Below are 9,990 nucleotides of genomic sequence, written 5' to 3' on the forward strand. Positions count from 1 at the left end.
GTGTGGTGTAATTTTTTATCTGAATTTTTAACAAATTGGGCTCGACGAATTGGAGATGTTAAACGTTTACTTAGAAGATCTGATATCAGGAAATGAGTGCTAAATATAAGATTGCTTATTAACTACCATTCGAATTTATCTCTTGCCAATGGAAACTTACCTAAAATTACTACAACAGATGAATGAATTAGGTAGACCCTTTTTTTTTTTAAATGTATTTTCAAATAGAGGCAATTTATTCTGAGATTTGACACAAAAGGACTACTAAGTTTTGAGACATATAAAGAAGGGTCAAGCGGAGTGACAGAAATCAATAAAGTGAATTGGATTACGGAGAAAATATGGTTTGGTTGACTGATTTTGTCTTGACTTGGCTTCGAATTCCTACTCCTCTCTTCATTCTTGTATCATATCAACGACTCCCCTTTCTTCCCATTAACCAAACAACTTGACCAAAACTCTTCTTTGCTTGCCTATATAACCCTCTTTCATTCAACCATCTTCATCACAACACATTTCACTTGTCTAATTCACCAACCTTCTCCACTTCTCATCACAAGCTTCAAGTTCTCTCACCCGAATAAAAAATGAGGAGTGATTCAACTACCATTGATGTCCCTGAATCAAGCGCTGCTGCTAAAGGAAAAGCGCCTCTTATGCCGGCTCCAAGGCCAGAAAAAAGTCCATACAAAAAGGGCTTGGCTATTTTGGACTTCCTTTTGAGGATAGGTGCCATAGTGACAACTCTAGCTGCAGCTGCTGCTATGGGAACTAGTGATGAAACTCTTCCTTTCTTCACTCAGTTCTTTCAGTTTCAAGCTAGTTATGATGATCTTCCCACCTTTACGTATGATATTTTGCTCATATGCAACATTGCAACATCAAATTTACCATAGAATTCAACATATTATGCATAAAACCGTCACAGATGCTGCTGTAACATTTAGGGAATTCATGTTTGCAGGTTTTTTGTGATTGCAATGGCAATAGTAGGTGGCTACCTCGTACTTTCACTTCCCTTCTCCATCATAACCATTGTTCGTCCACATGCCACTGGACCAAGACTCCTTCTGATCATTTTGGATACTGTAAGCTCTCAATATTATATTTATTGAGTGACAAGAAAATTTTCTATATATAACAAGGTGTTTCAATTTAAATTGCAGGTGGCACTAACTCTAACCACAGCTGCGGGTGCAGCCGCTGCTGCCATAGTTTATTTGGCACACAATGGAAACACAAACACCAACTGGCTAGCTATTTGTCAGCAATATGGAGACTTCTGCCAGAAAGTCAGCGGGGCTGTGGTGGCATCTTTCATTGCTGTTGCGCTCTTTGTGGTAATGGTGGTGCTGTCAGCTTTGGCTCTCCGAAGGCATTGAGAGTGCACATTGATTTTTATGTTTAAATGATTCCTTTGTTGTGTCCAGAAATTTGAGTTTCATTTTATAAGGGTACTGGTAAATGTGATATCATCGTACTGGAGGAATTGCTGTTGAATATAATGTGTGTGTGTTGAATCAGCCCATTGAATACTGCTTTTGATCATCTGCACTTTAATGTATTCTGATTCAAACTAAAGAATTCTTCAGACTATTCATTCTCTACTGAAGAATCCACACATGCAAACAAATTCATACAAGGCAGCAATGCTGCTATCACATTCAGGGAAATTTTATGAGGAATGCTGCTTTAAAAAACTTGAAGGGTTTTCAGAACAAACATTATACCTCAATAAAAAAATTTCTCTAGCATCCGTGCTTTTCCGTTCATCAAAGTACCAATCTGAAGAAGAAAAGCACCACATATGCAGTGGTACCAACTTAAAACTTTGTAATGTATCAACATGGAAAATTTCAATATTCCTATCTTTCACTTCTTGTAAGTTGACAAGTAAAAACCAAGGGACAGATGAAAGTTTAGATGATGCTACAATTTTTTTGAAAAAATATATATCTGTATTGCATTAGCAAATAAAAAGCATGCAAGCAGATATCTAAGTCTGAAAAAAATTACATTTCATCAGGTTTGAAACAAGAAGGCTGTGCTAATTGACCACAAAGAGCCTCCTTCACATGTACACTCTGAAACATTTCATTACTTTTGGTTTACAACTCTTGTCTCCTCAATTTGCAACCAGGCAATATAGAGGTAGGGCTGGAGCTGACAAATTTTATAACAGCATCTGCAGTTTTTGACCCAGTTGCTCCTGCTTGGCACAAGTTTGCAGAGGGCTTTTTCATTAATAGCTTGTGGCACATGATTGTGTCCTGGGAATCCAGGAAGTTACAGTTTGAGTACTTGAGTCACTTGCGTTCTGTCAACTTTGAAAACCCAAACTTTGTAATCCATGTCTTTATCACAACAGGGGCTGCAGGCAATATCAATTTCAACATTGCCTCTCAAGTTCATCCATCAAACTCCGACATATTTCTTGACCGCAATACTTGAACCTGGTAGCAGCCAATGGTATCTCAGCAACCTCTCCAAATAGTCTAACAGTTGCCACCACAACAATAATTTCCCGTTTCCTCTCCGAAGCCACTGTGTAAATGATATAGACCTGGGTTATTCAGTGCCTGCAGTTCCGGTGATGGACAATCCAGAATGATTCGGCTCAACTCCAGTGGCTTCCTCTACCAACGCAATGAACACAAGGCTGCTATTTTGTAATATAATTTCGGTTGTAATGAACAGAGAATATAACAAAAGTAATAATATTATATTGATCAACAGATTGCAATTACATTCAGTACCATTCCAATGTTGGATCTTTACATTAGCTAACAAAAGAATAAACACAGAACATGAACACACTCCAGCATTCGAGAGGCTGGTCTCTCCTTCTCTAATTCTCCATTCTTTTCTCCTCCCCTTTTTCTTCCCTTTCTCCCAGGCCTATATCCTTTCTGTTTTCCCCAGTTGACTTTCCCTCCAGGCATGCCATTTTCGGACTAACCCTTCTGATGGTCCCTCCTGGGAGTTGCCTTCTTCTCACCTTTTCTTTTGTTAATTCTACCGCTGTTTGTTCTGAAGATTGCTGTATGTTCTCTGTCCCTTCCAGATTACTTCCAGACCCTTGTTAGCTACCATCTGTCCTTCCTGCTTGTTGCCACTTGTCTTTCTATCTGTTCCATTTTTCTCCTTCCTCATCACGTACACTTTACTCCTAACAGTAAAATCCTTGAAAGTTCTTAGGCTTCATTTCAGATTCGCTTATTAAGATAACATCTTCAGCAAGATCTTTTCCGGTCAGAGGATCCACAGCTGGCTCCAAACACTAATTGCATAACATCAATTAACTCATTCAACATCTGCTGGTTCTCTTCTAAGACCTCATTAGATTTCAATAATCTCCAGGTTAACTTATTCACACCTAGTGACACGCGCATACTTGAAATCTTACGGAGGTAAGCAACAATATGTTCACATATGTTAGTGCAAAGTCATTTACCATGAGCATAATTTTTCAACTTATCATTCCCTCTACTCATCAGGCAACCCACTTGAAATATATTCTCCCACTGAACCAAGTGTGAAGAATTTCATTATTAACAGATGTCTGCATTGTTTTCCCATATTTTCCCTCCCAATCTCCAGTTGGATCATCCTTTAAGCCAAGACAACTCGTGGTATTTTGAGAGACATGAATAACATATTATTAATTCACATACAATGTGGCAAACACAACACACATCATGACTCTCATCTTGATGATGATTATCTCCCATCTGATCACATAAATTCTCTGTACCACTTTATTGATCAACATTTTCTATTGACAGTCAAATAGAGAAATCCCATCTTCAAGCAAAATATTAGTAACCCATCTATGCTTCTTGCTACCCGCATGAGCTTCAAAATCACTGATGGTAAACGCCTTATTGCAACATTTACGCTTAATCCCTGTACTACTTATCCTTCCTTCACCCAAATTCCCACTATAACACACGAATGCCCCAGGCGTCACCACTTTATTTTCAGCCAATTTAGACTTAGACATTACAAATCTAAAGATTAAACCTTGAACTTGAAGTTCAAGAAATCACTTGCATGCGGGCTGGCTTCTGACACTTTCCAACCTTTGTCAATTTATTCAATGCTTTCAATGATTTCCCTCTTTGGGGTTCCTCTAAATTTTCTGAATTTTCCCTCTTCCTTTTCTTTCTTGACCATAACGCGTGTGAAGATTCATTACAAGACTCTTTAGGCTTTGTATTTTGGTCACTAAAAACGACGTTTTTAAGAACTCCTTCATCCATGCAAGCTTTGCAGGCTGTTTTAAGCGAGTGATAAACTATTCCCAGTGACGAAGTGTCTTATCTGCATACCACAGACTCCATCTCATGACCAAGAGATAGTTCTAGGCTTCATCACTGCTTTTTCTGTGCTTGTTCTTCCTCCCGCCGGAGCCGCAGGGGAGATACCACTGGACAACCGCTTCTGCCCCAAAAGAAGAAACAAGGAATCCTTGTTTACCCACTATTTCTTACCAATGTTTTGACACCAAACGCCATGAAAACAGAGATGAAGGAATCGTAAATTGCGGGTTAAATTCGTAAAAAGAGAAATTTATTTCTGAAACAAACTCCTTGTGCAATGAAGGAGAAAGAAGAGTTTGCTTGCAACACAAGTAATGCTGCCTCCGAGTCAACGGCTCCCTCCTTAAAGTGAAAAAATTATAAAAGCAAAATATTTATAATTAAAAATAACATGATTTTAATATAAATTTTACCTATTTTGAAAAACAATTATTTTATATATTATTTTAAGAAAGTCACTAAAAAATTCTTCTATCATTGAAAGTCCAATGTTCACTAAAACTTCATCAATTTTCTATGTAATAAAATGGTGGTTTACATTATATTTATATAATTTAGATATATAGATAATAAGTCATTATATGATTGGATGATTCTAAATTAAAGCTAAAATAATACTTAATAACATAAATATACATTATCTATATATTTAAATTGTATATAAAATATATATATACATAACATTACATTCTTTTATGTTTATTTTTCCATACATAATAATGCAAAATGTAATTATATATTATTTTTATAAAATTAAAACATATTATAATAAGGGACATTGAAATTTTTGCTCAAAAAATCAACCTCATATACAAAATTACCACACATATAAATACTTAAATATTTTTACCACAAATTAAAAAAATTCAAAAACACCCCTCGTTTAACCAACTATTATTGGTAGTTACTATTTACATATAAACTTTAACCTGGCTACTATTCAATTAAACAAAAACTTATGCATTTTTCATATTTCATCTTTCTTTTATCTATAAAAAGATATTAAAAAAGAACTCAAATCTTTGATTATTGATGGTCGGATTTTTTTTGTTAGATTTGGGATTTGGTAAGTGATAATAAAAGATTTTTAGTTGAAAATCCAAATTTTGAATTATATATCTACAAAAGAATAGGTTGGCGGAAAAGTAATTAGCAATCTTACCGAAGGGTTAATGGGTTGGGGATTTGTTAATTCTACTTTTACCCAAATTGAAATAAAAATAATTTAGATATAATATTATTTTTGTAATATAAATATTTAATATCTAAAATAAATGATAGATTTATATAAACAATTATATTTAAGAGTAAATTTTAATATTTCTAATAATAATAATAATAATGTATTATCATAAATATTATTTTTAAAATCTTTCAATATATAATATTTTTGAAAAAAAAAAAGTGTATAAAGGGTATTATTTAAAACCAAATCGATTTTTAAAGTCTCGTTTATAGCAATTGCTAATCAATGATCCCAGGCCCAAGATAAATTTAAGAGATAATCAAGGTTATTTTTGTCATTTACTCTAACACAATTGTTTCACTCTCTCCTCATTAAACTTCCCGGGAAAATAAGATAGAAAATTCAGCTCCTGGGTTTTTTGGGTTTGCGAAAATGTCTCAGACGGGAAAATTGATGCCGAATCTGGACCAGCAAAGCACGAAAATGCTAAATCTAACTGTACTCCAGCGAATCGATCCTTTTATTGAAGAGATTTTGATCACGGCCACTCACGTCACCTTCTATGAGTTCAACATCGAGAGCAATCAATGGGTTCTTTTTTTTTTTAAGTTTTAACCTTTTTTTTTTTCATTTTCTATTATCAATTATTCATTTTTTCTTTTGTGTATCTGATGATTGCAGAGTCGCAAGGATGTTGAAGGATCTCTTTTTGTGGTTAAACGGTAATGTTGTTTCCATTTTAAGCATTTAAATTGAAGTTTTAATTTTTTTAATTTTTTAATATTTTTTATTCAGGAATACTCAGCCGCGGTTTCAATTTATTGTGATGAATCGACGAAATACAGGTCTGGATTTTTATCAGGAATAAGGTTCATTTTTGTTGCTATGTTTACCTCTTGAATTTTGAACTATATGGAGTAATTAATATTTGTGTTGAAGTTCAAGTTCTGATGGTGGATATGAGTCTTAGCGTACAAAGAGACGATTTAGCATTGAATGCATTTAGTGATTGGATATATGCCATATTATTGGTTAAATTTGCTTCTCTGTATGGATTAGAAATTTTTTTCATTTTCGAGGTTGCTCGCTGATTTTATTGCTCATTTTGGTTTTTAATTGCCGGGTTATCATTGGTAAGTGATATGATTTAGGCTGGTTGATAAGCAAATTACAAGTCTCAAGAGGTATTTTCTTTGACAAAGTTTTATTTGCTCTAGACCATTAATAGAATATGTTTGTTTAAAAAGTTGCATTAGTTATGTTTAGGTTCAAGAAGGTTGTATGGAAAATAAAACCCCCTTTTTGCCTTAATTATTGCCTCAATCTGAAAACAGTAGCACCATGATAAAACATAGTGTCTTTTACCCTTTAATTTAGGAATTGGAAAAAGTGGTGATTACTACAAAATTTTAGTTCCATCTTTCTTAGGGTTACTCAGGGTTGATCCCTTTATTGATTTAAATTTCAGTAAATACTTAAAGTAGCTTATTTCAAAATTACAGTAAACCAGTGCCACCACTGGCTTATATCAAGGATTATAAGTGTGAATCCTTTTTTTTAACTGAAAAATTGCATGTTGTTTGAGTATTTGGACAAAGTGCTTCTTGTAGATGCTAGCATTATTTACATTCTTCTCATTTATGCTATCTGGTTTCTCTGTCCTTTTCTTGCTTATAAACAGAAAATCTAGTGGAGAATATATTGGGAGATTTTGAGTATGAAGTTAAAGTTCCATATTTGTTATACCGAAATGCATCCCAAGAAGTTAATGGAATCTGGTTTTATAATCCTCATGAATGTGACAAGGTTGCAAATCTCTTTAGTAGGTAATGTATTGCTCAATTGTTTTTATGTGTTACTAAGTTAATAAGAATTCAGAATGTTTGAGATTGTAAAATTGAGTGAACTTTTAAAATATATGGCAGAAAGCTCTTATTTGAATATTACAGGAAATAAAATATTAACAATGTCTATGGATGTGATACATCATTTGGTACCTATTGTGGCATATCAAAGTAAACTTTTTTTGCCTTCAATTTCTTAACCTTTTCAGGATATGAAAATTATTAGCAGTTTGTAGCAAGTAGTGTGGGTAGATTGTATTAAGAAATCTTAAATGTATGCTTGCATATGTAGCTCAAAAATTAATTGCAATATAGCCTTCGAGTGTGTTTAAGATGTCAAGATAATTTTTTAATGCCTTTCTTTTTGTCAACAGAGTTCTTAATGCATACTCAAAAGTTCCTCAAAAGCCAAAAGTATCTGTGAGCAAAAGGTAATGAATTTTTGTAAATCTGAACCCAATATTAGCATTTAATTAGCTCTTGAATCTCTATAACTTAATCTCTTTTGGATCATTTCTCTGTCAATGTGTAAAATCTTATCATAGGTGAGGTGCATTTCCTTTTGCCCCAGTTCTTATGAGATTGTCACGTACCAAATTAATACTTTAATAATGTAAAAAATTTATTAAGTGTGCTGGGCATGAAATAAGTTGTGGAATTGGGGAGTATGAATTGTTCAACTATCAGTTCTTTCAATATTTATTCTCCTCTGTTTCAATATTGTGTAAAAAGAATTGTAAGATCTTGGTAACATTCCAACTTGTTTTGTTTTAAATTTTCAGAAACTTGACAACATTAAATGAATCTAGATTGTAATACTATCAGATATTCACATTCTTGATGATTTTGTTGATCAAGAAATGTGTCCTTGAGAACATGGTGCATGACTCTATTGTTACTTTCTCAATCGTGAGTCGTATTACCTTGTAGTGAGTTTGAGGAACTTGAAGCAGTCCCAAGCCCCTCTATAATGGAAGGCCCTCTGGAGCCTACATCAACTGCCTCTACTGTCACTGATCCTCCTGATGATCCATCTTTTGAAAACTTCTTCAGTGTAGGTGCTAATGGTTCCAAATTATTCTTTTGGCCTACTAAAGTATCCATTGTGTTCCTGGCCTGAGTAAATGTTTAATTTTTGTATTGCAGGCGGCTGGTACTGTTGGAAATAATGCTCCTAATTTAAGGCAGCCCTATCATTCTTCTGCAACCATTCCTTTGTTCTCGAATGCACCTACTGCTGTTCCCTCTTCTGCACCAACTCCACAAGTACAGTCCCTTGCTCCTTCAGCCTCATCGCCCACAGTTGTTCTCCATGACACACCTGACCCAATCAGTAGTAGTAACCGTGTCACTAATCTTGTGAAACCCTCATTTTTTGCACCTCCTTCCTCATCAGCGTTAATTATACCACCTACTTCATCTATACCAACTGCTGCTGCTCTTCAACTGCCCTTGAATCTGCAACGCCCATATGGAACTCCAATGCTTCAACCCTTTCCACCACCTACTCCACCTCCATCTCTTACTCCTGCAGGAGCCCCTACTTCTAGTGATAGACATCTTATTACCAGAGAGAAAGTTCATGATGCACTTCTAATGCTTGTTCAGGTATTCCATCCTTCTTGTTTTTCTTGATTTCCTAATCCATTCTCATATATAAAATAATTTTTGTGCCTACTGAATGGAAATAAATCTAGTGTGAATTTATACAGTTTATCATGCTTGAGTTAATGGCAAAACAATATCAGTATGTTTAATACACAGATGCTCCTTTGCTTTTGGATGTTCAGACTAATGTACTCTTTTGTCCTTTATGTTGAAGTTGTTGGCTGTGGCCTTGACTGATCTATTTGTCCTTCTGTTAGGATGATCAATTTATAGACCAGTTTTATCAAGCATTGCTGAAAGTACACCACTCATAAGCAGTGTAAAGCACTATTAGGCTGTGGCGATGTTACCAAATACTAAAATGCTTGTAAGATCAATTGTGTACAGCTCTTTCAGCTCCGTCGTTGACATCGGTAATAACTGACAGCCCTACCATTTCTGTTCTAACTTCTAAGCTTTGCGATTGATGAGTTTATTTGGTAATCTTCCTATCCCCTTGGAAAGTTGGGCTCCAAGGGACTGTGTTTAGAGAATTACCATAACTTTAAGAATATGGTTTCTTGTTTCACTGGTCTGGGGATATCATATCAGTTTATTAGCTTGTTCAGAATTGTAGTAGCTGCATCCAAATACTTCTGGTAGAATGTGCATGGACTCGTCTCCTCATTTTCTTTTTCTGATTTTGTCTTGCTGTAGTGAAACATTTTAGTCAATGTAACTTTTAAATTAGGGGTAAATTAGACATTTTTGTGATTTAAAATAAAGTTCATTTTAACATTTACGCCCTCTGTTTTATTTTAAGCAAATATAATGAATTTAACAATAGTTCACTGAAGTTTTCAATTGATAATATTTAATGTAATTTTTTTGATCTTCACGTTTGGCCACGATTGACAAAATTAATTCTCAAATGTTTGAGGAAATTGAGAAGTATATTGCATTGCATTGATGATCATGGCTCTTTAACAATGAAACTCAATTTCGTCCCAATTTAGTAGTATCTTCTAATTCCAAATACATGTAATTTTCT

The 9,990-nt window shown here is 34.5% G+C and overlaps 2 protein-coding genes across 2 annotated transcripts; both read left to right on the forward strand.

The window, feature by feature from the left end:
- Positions 1-105: 105 nt before the first annotated feature.
- LOC123212059 (casparian strip membrane protein 1-like) lies at positions 106-1,517 on the forward strand. The gene is made up of 3 exons (XM_044631096.1): positions 106-847; positions 965-1,088; positions 1,167-1,517. Exons 1-3 carry the CDS (start codon positions 588-590, stop codon positions 1,380-1,382), a joined length of 600 nt encoding a protein of 199 aa, XP_044487031.1. The 5' UTR covers positions 106-587; the 3' UTR covers positions 1,383-1,517.
- Positions 1,518-5,856: 4,339 nt separating this feature from the next.
- On the forward strand, positions 5,857-9,741 carry LOC123225979 (mRNA-decapping enzyme-like protein). The gene is made up of 8 exons (XM_044650383.1): positions 5,857-6,099; positions 6,190-6,230; positions 6,304-6,353; positions 7,190-7,334; positions 7,727-7,783; positions 8,283-8,406; positions 8,499-8,960; positions 9,218-9,741. The coding sequence occupies exons 1-8, from the start codon at positions 5,941-5,943 to the stop codon at positions 9,272-9,274; spliced, it is 1,095 nt and encodes a 364-aa protein (XP_044506318.1). The 5' UTR covers positions 5,857-5,940; the 3' UTR covers positions 9,275-9,741.
- Positions 9,742-9,990: the final 249 nt, after the last annotated feature.

This window comes from Mangifera indica, chromosome 1, assembly GCF_011075055.1.
Source record: "Mangifera indica cultivar Alphonso chromosome 1, CATAS_Mindica_2.1, whole genome shotgun sequence".
NCBI lineage: Eukaryota > Viridiplantae > Streptophyta > Magnoliopsida > Sapindales > Anacardiaceae > Mangifera > Mangifera indica.

Bases quoted from the DNA above. Each gene is read 5' to 3' on its own strand.
- LOC123212059 (XM_044631096.1), top strand. From the start codon at position 588: ATGAGGAGTGATTCAACTACCATTGATGTCCCTGAATCAAGCGCTGCT. The intron at 848-964 runs GTATGATATTTT...TCATGTTTGCAG, and splicing joins GATGATCTTCCCACCTTTAC to GTTTTTTGTGATTGCAATGG. The intron at 1,089-1,166 runs GTAAGCTCTCAA...TTTAAATTGCAG, and splicing joins TTCTGATCATTTTGGATACT to GTGGCACTAACTCTAACCAC.
- LOC123225979 (XM_044650383.1), top strand. From the start codon at position 5,941: ATGTCTCAGACGGGAAAATTGATGCCGAATCTGGACCAGCAAAGCACG. The intron at 6,354-7,189 runs GTCTGGATTTTT...GCTTATAAACAG, and splicing joins GATGAATCGACGAAATACAG to AAAATCTAGTGGAGAATATA. The intron at 7,784-8,282 runs GTAATGAATTTT...ATTACCTTGTAG, and splicing joins AAAGTATCTGTGAGCAAAAG to TGAGTTTGAGGAACTTGAAG.